This window comes from Elephantulus edwardii, unplaced genomic scaffold (genome assembly GCF_000299155.1).
Source record: "Elephantulus edwardii isolate Elephantulus edwardi_28Jun2011 unplaced genomic scaffold, EleEdw1.0 scaffold00051, whole genome shotgun sequence".
NCBI classification, from domain to species: Eukaryota; Metazoa; Chordata; class Mammalia; order Macroscelidea; family Macroscelididae; genus Elephantulus; species Elephantulus edwardii.
Window position 1 is genome coordinate 15,449,222 of NW_006399801.1, and position 14,869 is coordinate 15,464,090.

The window sequence follows — 14,869 nt, forward strand, 5'->3', positions numbered from 1 at the left end:
ATAGATTCCACATGAGCACAATTTTAAGTGTTCCGGGATTCCCATAATTTGTTATGATCCACGCAGTCAAATGCCTTTGCTTAGTCAATAAAACATAAATACACCTTATTTTAGGATTCTCTGCTTTCAATGAGGATCCATCTGACATTAGTAACTATATCCCTGGTGCAGCAGCCTCTTCTAAAACCAGCTTGTACTTCCAGCAGTTCCCTGTCAATGTATTTTGAATGATTTTGTTTGCATGAGATATTAATGATATTGTCTGACAGTTTCCACATTCTGTTGGATCACCTTTCTTGGGAAAGGGGACAAATTTGGATCTCTTCCAGTCAGTCGGTCAGGCCGCTGTCCTCCAAATTTCCTGGCATAAACTAGTGAGCATATCAAGGGCTTCATCTGTTAGTTCAAAAATGCCAATTAATATTCCATCAATTCCTGGAGCCCTATTTTTTGCCAATGCCTTCAGTGCTGCCTGAACTTCACTTTCCATCACCACTGGCTTTTGTTCATATGGTACTTCCTGAAATTTTTTTGTGTCAATCAATTCTTTTTGGCATAGTGAGTCTGTGTATCCCTTCCATCTTCTTTTGATGCTTCCTGGATCATTCAAGATTGTGTCCGTAAGATATTTATGCAAGAACAACAGTAAACAAGTGCAAATCTAGGAGACTTTGTGATACTAATTAATAAAAAGAAAAGAGAGCCAGACAGCACAGCAGAACAGGGAATTCTAGGTTTAAAGGTAAAGGAGACAGAAGTGAAAACCTGAGAAGCTGCTTCATTTCTCTAGGACTCCGTTTCTTCGATGGTAGATAATGGCAATACAAGAAGAGCTGTTGTGATAAGGATCATATACCAAAAGCACTCACAGAAACTACACATGGTAATTCCATACATGGCAGCTCCTCTTGTGACTGCTAGGAAGGTCTGGTGAACGTATGCTAACCCAAAGGCTGCACTTCTCTGCTGGTTTGGATCTCCCAACTATTATTCATCAGCAGGAAGCTAGGCGATCTCCTCCTGTGTGGTTTACAGCTGCAGAAACTCCATGAGATCAACTCTGGGGTGGAGCTGACTCAACAGCAATGAAGTTGGATGGTGGGGGTTTTGGGGTTTTGGGGGGGGGGTTGTGGTTGTTCTTGTTACACACAAACTACTATTTTCAGACATAAGCACACAAGCTAAATGGGCAAGGTTGGTTGGCTACCACTCGTCTGTCAGTTTGTCATGTTGTGTGGTAGTTTTTTGCTATGATGCTGGAGGCTTTGTCATCTGCATTTCAAAGACCAGCAGCGTCACCAGGGTGGACAGGTCTCAGCAGCACTTCTAGACTACGACAGATTATGCGGAAAGGCTTAGTGAAGTACTCCTGATAATCAGTCAATGAAAATCTTATTGATCACGACATTCCTATGGACTGTCATCACGGGGCATTGGGGAAAGATACCACACTTGGGGATGCAGAGTGTCAGAGAGGTTGAGGGAGGACCTCAGTGAAATAACTAGCACCACGGCTACATGATGGACTTGAACATGCTGGTGATCCTGAGGATGGTTCGTACTACTGTCCATAAGGTCACCACGCATCAGAGACAACAGTGACAGCCACATCTATCTATCTAAGCTGGGTGGAATGCACAGGTCAGAAGGTTACAAAAACAGAATGCTGACAGAAGACAGCAGCTCATCTTCAAACCCAAAGCCCTGTGCTCTATAAACAAGATACCCAGGGCTGCGTGGGTGGCTGGCTCAAGGTTCTGGGTCCTAATGTGCTGGCCATTCTCAACCTTACTCAGTTAAATTTCTGTTAGGTTCCCTTTCTAAGACTAACAAACACTTGGTGTTTTACGTTTTTCTAAAAGTTTTAAAAACATACTTTTTATTGGTTTGTATACTTTGATCTGTAAGCCCAGACTCACCAATGCAGCTTCACTAAGCATTTATTATGTGTAAGTATTCTGCCTGCTCCCCAGCACAAAATGTTTTAAAGTCCTAGTTGAGGGGAGAGATGTATATATTCTACCAGTTAAAGAGAAAGAAGTTCAGATCCTAATTGGATATCACATATAGAAATGCAATACATATTTGACAGGCAAAGACAAAAGAGTCCTGCGGGAATGTGAAGATCCTTAACGAGCACACACAGAGGTTAAGGTCAAAGTAAAGCTGTCTGCTCAAACCAGGCAAAGTGTGAGGCTGGGCTCGGGCTCCAGTGATGCGGAAATTGCTTGGAACATTTTAAAATATTTCTTTCTTAGAATTACCTTCGAACTCTTTTAACTTAGCTTTTTGTACTCTGAGTGAAAATTTATAGAGCAAGTTGCTTTCCCATTTAGTCATTCCGACACCTTTTATTATATGGCATTAATTCTATTCCCCACATTATAGCAGCACTCTTCCCCACTTCCTCCCTGTTATGCTCACTTCCACTCATCCTCTAGCTCTTCTTGCCCCCTGGCCTGGAGAAATGCTGCTTGATTGTTCACCTTATGATCCTGTCTATTGTTTAACAGAAAATGAAGCCATAGGGGTGAATTAAGTTCCTGTCTGAAAGGGTGAGTTAAGGCCAGTCTTGATCAAATTATTTTTAACATTCTTTTCTTCTCTATCAGTAAATTTACTTATATCGGTGAAAACATATAGTCATACACCATTTCAAAACTTCTGTATGTACAACTCTGGTTACGTTAGCCAAACTGCAACGATTCCCACTCTTCTTCCTAAAATCTTTCCATCACCACTGACTTTGACTCATTGCTCCTTAAGCTTCTCATCTAGCCTTCTAAATTGCTGATGTCAGCTTGATCTCACTTAGATAACTGTTTAAAAGAGTAGATCTCAATGTAGATCTCTAATGGTAAATTCAATTTCCACAGTTAAAAATAGCTTAGAGGCCAGGCTGCTAAGGTTGTAGTAATATTCTAAACCCATTGCCATCAAATCCATTTCAATTTGTAGGCCTCAGAGCCTATAGCATTTGGTGGAAGTGCCCTACAGGGTTCCAAGCCTGTAATGTTTATGAGAGCTAATTGCCTTATTTTCTTCCTGTAGAGTACGTAGTGGGTTCTAACTGCAGTTCTTTCAGTTAGCAACTGAGAGCTCAACCACAGCACTACCAGGGCTCCTTGGGGTAATACTTCCGAGGGTTAAAAGCAAATTATGCTCTATAATAAAGGTGAATTTTATGCTTCCAAATTGTACTGGGTTCCGAAAGCTGTAAATCTTTGCAAGAGAAGACTTCTCATTTTCTCCCTCAGAGTTTCTGAGGGATTCAAACAGCTAAACTTTTTGGTTTGTTCTTTTTTCTTTTCTTGTGTGTGCGCCTTCAAATCCAATCTGACTGGCACAGGAGGAGATTGCCCCTCCTTCTCCAGAGAGGATCTGATGGATTCGAACCGCTCACCTTCGGGATTGCTGCACAGCTTCTTGCCACTAGGCTACCAGAGCTCCCTCAAACAGCTAAACTTTTGGTTAGTAACACATCTAACGCTAAGCCACCAGAGCTTCTATGTTCTACAACAGTGAGACTGATTTTCTTGTGTTGTTAATCTATGTGCTATTGCCAGAACATTTGCAATGGATTGAACTGTATCTCCCTAAAATATGTGTTGGACACAGTGACTGTAACAATGGGTTTGAGTTTATTGGAGATCATCATGAGGACCATGTAGGATAGGGCAAGATTCAGATCTATTGTTCAGAGGGTCCCGGTAAATTGTAGTCAACTCTACAGCACCTAACAAGAAAATACCCGTGTATCTAATCCCATTTAGGAACAGCGTCTTCTTTGTTATGTTAAACAGACCAGAGTTTGTCTTAAAACTATGCAAGTTTTAGACCTAAAAAGAATAAACATGAAAGTAAGTAAACACAAATAGGTGAAAGGCAGATGTGATAAGGAGATTATTATAGAATGGCTGATAATTACTAGAGAAGCTGAGTCAGATTTCCTCCAAAGCATATAGTGAATCTTCCCTAAAACAGATGCCCTCAATTCAAATTTTGCCCTCTTTTCCTGAGAAACAGTAAATTTCTTCTGTTCGTTGAAGCCACCTGTGGTATTTCTGTTAAAAACAGCACAAAAAAACAGACAATGCCTGAACTGCCCAAAGACAATCGCTGGCCGAACTGTTCTCTTCCCATCTCACTGCAGACGGCTCACAAATATTTCTTGCTTTCCACTACTTACCACATGCAGGGTTGTACTTTCCTATCCCCTGTGAACTGTGTGGGGTCACATGAAGTACTTTAGAAAGCAAGGGTTTATGAGATGATATATTTTCTCAAGGAGATTGAATTGCTAATGAAAGACCTTCTAAAAATCTCTTTCTAAGCCAGCATTGTTTTAAATAGTGGCTATGCTATCAGCCTGAAGCCAACTGAATGAGATAGTTAAAGTCTTTGGCCCTCAATCCAACCTCTGATAGATTTATAGCACACATGAGAAATACACCTTTGATGGCTTAAGCCACAGAGATGCAAGAGCTGTTTGTTATTGCTGCATAACCTGGCCTATCCTGATTGATACAATAAGGCAGTGGGTACTGTGGGATAGGGGGTACAACATAATCTTATGATCCCCTGCCCTGGATAATTTAACAAAACAGGATCAGAAATCATAACGAGAACCCAAGAACTTTGACCAACAGCAGCTAAACATCCAACAAGAACCCTAGAATCACATTAAGAGATGGAAATATTTATGATTATATAACCCATTAGGGAGCTCTAGTGGCCCAGTTGAAAGGCACAGCACTGCTCACCCAAAGGCACATGGTTCAAATCTACCAGCTGCTCTGTGGGAGATATACTGCTTCTGAACACCTGCTGGAAGTTCAGCTATGAGTTAACCAATGGTACACAAGAACAGCAATATAGGAGCAATGTAGGAGACTGTTTGAAAAGATTACAATTATTTGCAAACATTAAATATTATTTGTCATCAAATGAGATCATGGCTCCCATCTTAGAGGTCTAAAAGAAAAAAGGTGCTAGCATTAAATGTTGGGCACTCACACACGGCTATTAAGAACATTATAGCCACATAACAATTCTACATAAGAATAATGGCTCCATAAGATTTCCAAAGCTATAACCTTTATGGGGGGAAAAAAGAGCACTAGTGGCACTGTGGTTAAGTCACTTTGCTGCTAAACAAAGCAGATTTTCATATCTTCCTCCTGAGGGGCAGCTGGTGGGCTCAAACTACTAACCTTTTAGTTAGCAGCTGAATGCTGCTTATTGACCACAGCATTCGCCCCCCCCACACACAGACTGCATTAATAAGTCTGAAATCAAATCTTAATGCAAACTATTTAATGAAATGTGAATAAGCTTAAGTTCGGGAATATTTTTCAAACACACTTGATGATTCTGTTTAATCATGTGACCAAACCTATATATGTGCATACGTAAAAGCTTTTGAACAGGCTCAAAACCTCAAATAACAAATCACAGGCCCACCTTAAACTAGTATTTCTTTACACTGAGTTGACTAAAGATGATATAACGGAACTGTGGTTATAAAGACGCTCTTTGCAAAGTCAGCATTACATTATGGTGAGTTTTAAACAATGATGGGTACTATTATTTTTTCATATAGGGAATAGAATATCCATTTTTAATTAATTTTAATAGACATTTACAGAGGTTTTGGATTTCCATTCATTCATTGCCGCACTTTTCTCCCTTCCCACCCCTCCCCACCAGTTCACTCCCCTCTCCGAAAAGAAAAAGAAAAAAAAAATTCCTTCATTATTATGCAACTCCCCCATCCCTTCCCCCTCAGCCCCCACCCTGAGTACACTTCTCTATGCAACCTTAATTCTGGATTGCTGTGCTAACCATAATACTCAATCATATATCTAATCTGTTCTTTCCCTCATCTGTTTCAATATAATATACATAATTTATCCAGTTTTTTCTGTCATACCCCAACCCTGATGTCAGACCCATTCTACAACAGTGGCACCATGCACTATTTGTCCCTTTGTGACTGAGATATTTCACTTAGCATAATGTCCTCCAGAGTCACCCATTTTGAATAATATTGTATGAGTTCCTTGTTTTTCAATGCGGCGTAGTATTCCATTGTGTGAATATACCACAGCTTCTCTATCCATTCGTTTGCTGATGGGCCCTTAGGTTGCTTCCAACTCTTGCTATTATAAACAAAGTTGTGATAAACATGGGTGTGCTTATATCTGCTTGGATGGCAGACATGGTCTCTCTGGGGTATATTCCCAGTAATGGGATTGCTGGGTCAAATGGTATCTCTATTTGCAATTTTTTGAGAAAGCGCCACACCGCCTTCCACAATGGTTGCACCATCTTATACTCCCATCCACTGTGAATAAGAGTTCCAGTTTCTCCACATCCTCGCCAGCATTTGTTGCTTGCTGTTCTGCTAAATTTTGCTATTCTTACTGGGGTGAGATGATATCTCATAGTTGTTTTGATTTGCATCTCTCTTAGAGCTAGGGACTTTGAACATTTCTTCATGTGCTTGTTGGCCATCTGAATGTCTTCTTCGGTGAAGTGTCTGTTCATATCCTGTGCCCATTTCTCAATTGGATTATTTACTTTTATCTTCTTGTGATGTTCAAGTATTTTATAAATTCCGGATATAAGTCCCTTATCTGACATGTCATTACCAAATACTTTTTCGCAGTCTGTGGCTTCCCTTTTTACTCTATTGGAAAAGGTTTTTGGAGGTGCATAGGGATTTGATTCTTAGAAGGTCCCATTCATCTATTTTATCTTCTCCTGGTTGTAGATTTTTCAGGATACTTGGAAGCCTTTTTATGTTGTGGATTAGGACCACTAAAGTTCTTCCAAGCTTTTCTTGAATGAAGTTTAAAGTCCTTGGTTTTAGACCTAGGTCCATGATCCACCTTGAGTTGGTTTTTGTATATGGAGTGAGGTGCGGATCTTGTTTGAGTCTTCTGCATACAGCTTTCCAATTTTGCCAGCACCATTTGTTAAAAAGGCTGTCATTTCCCCACTTAACTGATTTCATCTCCTTGTCAAAAATCAGTTGACCACAGGTAGATGGGCTGATTTCTGGATTCTCAATTCTATTACAATATCCTTTTGTGATGTGTGTCTTAGGGGAGCAGTGTGCAGGAGGAGGAAGGAGGAAATGAGGGTTTCAGAATCATAACAGAAAAGAAATCTAAGGCCAATTAAAGGAAGCAGCTGTTTAAAGATGGAGCTCAGGTGACCTAGTCCCCCAGCAGTCTAGAGGCCATGCCTCTCTGGAGATTTGAATTGATCACTGGTAATTTCCTCCTGTGTGATTTACAGCCTTGGAAACTCAATGGACGGTCAGTTATAAGTCAGTTCTGCCTCAAAGGCAAGTAGAGAGAGTGGAGTAAAAATCAACCCCCTTCTTGACATTAATTTTTAAGGCGTTGACACCTGCCTTTGAGTCAGCCCCAGTTTATGACCACTCCCAGCACAGCACTGCCAGGTACTAGGCCATGCCTAAGACGGACTGTGGATAAGACTATTTAATGGTCCAGAGGGTTTTCACAGCCTGATTTTAAGAACACTGCCAGGTGCTGTAGATTAAATTATTTCCCCCACCCCCAAATATGTGTTATAAATCTTACCTTGTGTTTATAATCCTATTTGGGAATGGCTTGTCTATGTTCTATTAAAGGTATAGGGTAAGTGTATCTCATATTGTTGTTAGGTGCCATCAAGTGGAATACAACCCACAGTGATTCTATGAACAACAGTTCTGAACCTTGTCCTATCGTGTGCCACCCCACACTTTCTGATAAACTAGAGTCCACTGCGACAGTCACCGTGTCAATCCATTTGGTTGAGGGTCTTCCTTTCCTTTGCTGACCCTCCGCCTTTCCAAGCATGATGTCTGTCTCTAAGGAATAACCTCTTCTAGCAACATGCCCAGTATGCGAGGTGAAACTTTATCATCTTTGGCTCCAAGGATCACTCTGGCTGCACTTTCTCAAAGACAAATTTATCTTTTGGCAGTCCACAGGATATTCAGGACTCCTCTCCTACAGCACAGCTTAAATGCATCAATTCTGCTTCTGTGATACTTGTTTGTTTCCAGCTCTCTGACACATAGCAAGTGACTGGAAAAATCATGTCTTGAATCACGCAGACCTTAATCCAAAAATTGGTATTATTGCTCCTCAATAATTTGAAGAAGTCCCTGACACAGACCTTCCCGGTACAATATGTTATTTCCTGACTGCTAGTACCAAGAGTTTGACTTCAGATCCAAGTAAGATGAAATCATTGACAACTTGATTTTTTTCCTCCATCTATCATGATGTTGCCTATTGGTCTAGAGGTAAGAATCATTTTCTCGATGTTGAGATGCAATCCATATTGGATTCAACAAGTGCTTCAAGTTCTCACTTTCAGCAAGCACGGTTGTTCAGCAAGCAATAACACAGGTTGTTGACGAGTCGTCCTCTGATCTTAATACCATATTCCTCATCAAGAGTCTAGCTTTTCAAATAATTTGCTCAGCATACAGATTAAACAGATATGGAGATAGGATGCAATCTTTCTTGACATATACCTTTCTTAATTTTAAACCATATAGATATTCTATGAACTTTGATAAATGACAATAGTTATAGAAAGGCGTCAGGCCTTTTGTTCATAGGGTTGCTAAGAGTTGTGCTTGACTCAATGGTAATCAACAATAACAAGCGTTTCTTTGCTCTGTACAATAGCCTCTGGGTCTAGGAATAGATTTCACATGAACATGATTAAGTGCTCTGGGACTCCCATTCTCCTAAATGTTAGCCATTGTTATGATCCACACATTCAAATGCCTTTGCACAGTCAGTAAAAAAAGACATTCTTCTGATAGTCTTTACTTTCAGCCAGGATCCTCTTGACATCAGCAATGATATCCCTGGTGCTACGGCCTCTTCTAAGTCCAGCTGGAACTTCTGGCACTCCCCTATTTATGTACTTTCTAGCCGTATTTGAATGATCTTCAGTAGTATTTTGCTGCATGTGATATGAATGATATTGTTCAATAGTTTCTATATTCTGTTGGATTAATTTTCTTGAGAATGGGAACAAATCTTAATCTCTTCTAGTTAGTCAGCCAGACAGCTGGCCTCCAAATTTCCTGGCATAGATTACTGGTGAATGCAACCAGGGCTGCATCTGGATAGGTGTATGGTGTGTCTTAAATCAATCTTTCTTTAGAGAGGAAGCAAAGATGAAAGAAGACACATGCCAAGTCACATGAAAATCACCAAGGTGTCAAGGAATAAGGACCTTTCCTCAAAGTCAACAGAGAGAGGGATTCCCCCTACAGCCAGCACTCTGAATTTGTACTCTTAGCCTCCTAATCTGTGAAAAAATAAATTTCTGTTTGTTTTAGCCAATCCCTTGTGGTATTTCTGATTCCAGAGCACTAGCTAACCAAGACACAGGGCCTTTCTTTTTAGTCTGCTTTAATCTGGAAGCTCTGCTGAAATGTGTTCTACATCATAACATCACACAGGCCTCTGTGAACAGACTACACATATGGCACAGTGATTGGAATTGAACTTGGGTCTCCTGCATGGAAGGCAAGAATTCTACAGAAATCCACTACATCCTCTTGTTTTAACTCTTGTTGCTAAGGAAGGGCTTGAATGCACGCAACCCCATGAATCAAGTAGAGTCATAATACCATGCTGCAAAAGAAAGATAGAGGCAGGAGAGTTACCTGTGGAGAGCTGGGTGGGGAGGGGGTTCATTTCTTTGTCCACCATCTTCTGGTACAAAGCTCTCAAGCTAAAAGGCTCCACTGTGAAAGGCAGGGTCCCCGTCAGCATGGCATACATGTTCACACCTCTGAAAAGACAGACAAGAGAGACCAGATAAGGCCTTGAGGGTCAGGGAGACAAAGGACACAGGCTTAGCTGAAGCTTCATTACTATCACTTTGATGCCAACCCCAATCAGCCTTTTTCACAGTCATCTTTCTAGAATCCCTGATACCACATTGCAGCATCAATGGTGAAAGGCCTGGGAGAGAGCATGAATTATGAAGACTTGACAAGGAACCTAGGATGAAGAAGAAGCTTAAAAGACCCATCTTCTACAAAAGGAAAACCATTTATTGATCTCTCCTAATAGTAGGATAGGAAGAAGTCAACACAAGTCTAGACTAACTCACAAAGACAATGCTTGGGAGATGTTAAGAATTTGAAAATATTTCTACTTACACACCAATGTTTGTTACAATACTATTCACAATAGCCTCAAGGTGGTAGCAACCTGAAAATCTACCAGGAGACAGATAAATAAAATGTGGTGTACATGCACAATGTAAATAATACAATAATACAGTCATAGACAGAAATGAAGTTCTGATTGAAGAAATTCATGATACCTCTTTAAAAATACTATATAACTTTGAAGAGACTGGAGAGCATTATGCTGAGGGAACTAACTCAGTCTCATAAGGACAAAAACTGTATAAGACCATTATTATAAAAATAGAAGGATAACTAGTAAAACATGTATGGAGACCAGGTGGGAAGGGGTGGGAGCAGAGGGGTGAGGATGTGTAGGGGTAAAACCACAGGGATGCACAGTTTGGTGCATGGAGGAAGGGAGTGAAGGAAATGGGAAGGATCCGGCAGGGATCTGAAAAGGTAGGGTAATAATGATGGGCAAAGTCCAATGGTGATTGATTTTATAAAACATAATGCTTGAGAATGATTGTACAAAACACAATAGGAATGAATAATAGTGTGAAACACAATGTATACGAACCTTGTAAGTAAACCAATATATATATATATATATAAAAGTAAAAATAAAACCCACAAAACAAAACATTAGGATACGTGAAATAAGTCAGACACCAAAAGGACAAATATTATATGTATGATTCCACTTATATGAAATATCTAGTATAGGCAAATGCATAATGACTAAAGTTTATTAGGAATTTCCCAGAGGCTGGCAACAGGGAGAAAGGGAGAATTTCTGTGTTAGGAAGATGGAGGGGCAGGGGGAAATGGGAACTATATGATGATAAGGGTTGCACTGGATAGTATAAATAATAGTTAACATGTTTCACTACTAACCAAAAGGCTAGAGGTTCAAGTCTGCCCAGACGGGCTCAGAAAAAGTCCTGTGGCCTGCTTCCAAAAAACCAGGCAGGGCACAGTTCCTCTGAGACACACATGTCACCCTTAGGGCAAGCCCACTTGGGTGCAAACGGCTTTAAGTAGCTGCATAGCATTTTGGATGTGATTAATGTTACTGATTTATACATTTAGCAATAGTTAAAATAGTAAATTTTTGTTCTACTTTACTATAATTTTTTAAAAAATATTCTTGTAATTTTGTCCTTTACCAAGTAGTTACAAAGTGGGACGTGGAAGAGTTTGGATTAAAAAATATGGAACTCTCCATGCAAGTACAAGAAATCACCTAACCGATGTACCTAGTTACCGCTTACAGCTCAGAAGTGCAAGCCTCTTATCAAAAATGGTGCTGGGTTCTGCCTGAATTCAGCTCTGGCCATAGTCTGAGACATTTCTTGTAAGGGTCTCTTTCCTATCCTCCATTTTTTTTTTGTTTTGTTTTACTGGGGTTTTTTTTGGGAGATGTTCACCTGCTCTTGTCCCAACATCTAAGATGTAGTTCAAATGTCTTTTGAAAGCACTTAGCTGCTTACATCCAAAGCCATTCCTGGTGGATCATTATTTTCCTGAGGTACAAACCTAATATCATTTTGATGAGATGTCCTGATGGGGAAGAAATGCATGCTTGCCAAGAGGCCTCAAGTATTCAAAAGAGCCCAAGGGAATACATTTTTAAAAGAGGCAATAGGATTTCCAGTCAAAGCAAATTCAATGAGAGAGTGGTTGAAATTAAGGCCCCTGAGGCTCAGTCCCATCAAGGCACCCCTGAGTCACAGCCCCCCATATAAAGGCAGGTACAGGCCCTGGTTCCAGCCGGAGATCTAATTTCAGACATGCACAAAGACCTGTCCTGCACAGTAACTCACAATCCAGTAAGGAAGACAGATAGTAAAACATTCACTCCACAAATGTTTGCTACATACTCTCTACCTTAAACAACATTTTCTTTTTACTGTACACCTTCGAGTTGGAACTGACTGGCAGCTGACCCTACAGTGGATTTTTAGAGGCTGTAAATCACACGGCAGGAGACTGCCTATCTTTCTCTCATGGAGGAACCAGTGGATTCAACCTACCAGAGAGGTGCCAATCTGCCATCCTGGAGCTCAGCACTGTGGGAAACAGACAAGGCTCTGCTATTATGGAGCTCAGAAGTAAGGATCGCAATAAACAAACAACAAATAAATAAGCACAACTCTTTCACATGATGATGAAAGAAGACAAATAAAATGGGGAAATGCTGAACTGTACCTTCCCTGACCAAAAAAGGAGTTCCATTAAGAGACAAAGATTTCCAAATTAGTGAAGAAAAAGCAAGGCCGCTCCACCAGACGAAAAAGTGGGGAAGATAAACAGCATGAACCAAGAAGTGGAGATACGAATGCACAAGGCATAAAGCCAAACTCACCTCAAAACCTCAATCTCATTGTTGAAGAGCCAGGAGCAACTCGTCACTGACCCTCCGGGGAGTCCACAGAGGCTGCAAATCCCATGGGAGGAGCCTCCATCTTTCTTTTGTGGAGCCACTGGTGGATGGTTTGAACTACCCTAAATGGGACACCTTTGGGTTAGCTGCACAACAAACGAGGCCACCAGGACTCCAAAACTCTTGGTGAACCCAAAGTTTTCAGAGTAGAACTGTGTTCTACAGGGTTTCAATGGTCGTGATCTTCCAAAATCAGAACTGATTTCTCCTGTGACATATCTCTGGATGAATCCGAACCACTAACCTTTCAGTTAATAGCTGAACACTGAAGGGCTAATACAATGCAGAAACACAGAGATGCTTGAAGAAGTATTTCCCTGTGGGGACTTAGTGAAACAGATCCTCTAAGTTATGAATAGATGCTCCACAAATAACATTTCCATGGCCCAGTAACTGGGAAGGGGTCATCTGGTATAAATGGATTAAAGAGGCTCAAAATGAGGAGCAGTGAGCTGCGGCAGGAAATACAGCATGTACTTATTACAGTCTGAGTGGGAGTGGAGAGGTGTAATACAGGTGTAAGAGAAAATAAATAACAGATATTCAAAGAGGAGGTGGTAGTCTTTGAACTTGGGAATCTGGGCAACCCATGATAAGAGTTAAAGAACTGAGGTCGGGAGAGAGAGCTAGATAAGGGGGTAAGGAAAGGGTTATAAAGGGTTATATGTTTGAGCCACAGAGCATCTGTCAATTTGTGTACTATGGTGGATTACCTACTGCTATTGATGCTGGAAGCCATGAGAGTGGACTGACTCAAGGGGGTGGTTTGGTTTTGGTAGTTAATGAGTTTTAAAGACAATTTTATGTTAAGATGTCAAAATGGTAATAAATTTTCTAAAAATCCCAAGACTATTGTTGTCAAGTCAGTTCCAACTCACAGTGATCCTACAGGACAGAGGAGAATCTCCCCGTAGGGTTTCTAAGGCCGTAATCCTCACTGAAGCATGCATGTGGTTCTATCTTTCTCCTAAGGAATGGCTACCAGGCTCAAAATGTTGACTTTTTGGTTAACACCTGAGCACTGACATCATTTAAACATTGCACTAGCAGGGCTCCTGTGTTAGATAGCAGAAGCCTAATATTTAGACAGAACTGGAGTCCTGTGAGCTGAGTAGCAAAGAAAAAAACATTTTTTATTCAGTCCCTTATTGTGACTCCCCCACAGAATTATGTGCTACTACCCTAACCTCTATGCCTGTAGTTATTATCTCATTTGGGAAGAGGCCATCTTTGTTGTGTCAATTAGTAAAGAGGGTGACTTTAGTTCATCTTTTTGAGACATGAAAGGAATTAAGAGAGACAAGTGGGAAAATAGACATGGGAGATGAGAGACACCAAGCCACATGAAGATCACCCAGGAGCAGGAGCTAAAAGAGATAAGGACCTTCCTCCAGAGCAGACGGAGAGAGGAAAGAAGTCTTCCCCTAGAGACAGTAGCCTGAATTTGGACCTCAAGTCTCCTAAACTGAGAAAACAAATGTTTGTTTGTTAAAGCCACTCACTCGTGATCTCTCCGTTTAAGCAGCACTAGATAATGAAGGCATGTCTCCATTCAGCTTCTGTGTACCATAATCTTAGATTTAATACAGTGAGCTCTGACAGAGCAGTCTGTCGGAGGTACCCTGTTTACCCAAAAGCAGTGTCTCTGGTGGATGGAATCGACCAGTGGCTCTGGAGGAGAAAAATGGACCATCTCTTCCTGTGCAATTTACAGCTTCTGAAAACCACAGGAGGGTCAGCCTTGAGTTGGTCCCAATTCAATGAGTTCTGTGAATACTCAGACACTAAGCCTGATACTTACACAGTATTATTTCTTTACACAGATAAGTATTTTATCCACACTATACTGTGTCTCAAAATGTGGCTGACTCTGAGAAGAATGGGAATCCCAGAACATTTAATTGTGCTAATGCGAAACCTATACTTGGACCAAGAGGTAGCTGACAGAACAGAGCAGGGTAACACCGCATGGTTCAAAATTGGGAAGGATGTACGCCAGGGATGTGTCCTATCTCCATACTTTTTCAGCCTGTATGCAGAGCAGATTATCCGAGACGGTGGGCTCTATAAGGAGAAGTGTGGTGTCAGGATTGGTGAAAGATCTATTAACAATCTGCGTTATGCAGATGACACAGCCCTGCTTGCCGAAACTGAGGAGGACCCCATGCACTTACTGCAGAGGGTCAAGGACTGCAGCCTTCAGTATAGCCTGAGGCTCAATGTCAAGAAGACAAAAG

At 40.9% G+C, this 14,869-nt stretch overlaps 1 protein-coding gene across 1 annotated transcript in view; it reads right to left on the bottom strand.

Annotated features, from left to right (window-relative positions):
- HUNK (hormonally up-regulated Neu-associated kinase) overlaps positions 1 to 14,869 on the bottom strand; it is a 193,908-nt gene that overhangs the window by 40,783 nt on the left and 138,256 nt on the right. The window contains exon 5 of the mRNA XM_006886755.1: positions 9,713 to 9,840. Coding sequence (XP_006886817.1) covers positions 9,713 to 9,840 — 128 coding nt within the window. The remainder of the gene's footprint in view (positions 1 to 9,712; positions 9,841 to 14,869) is intronic.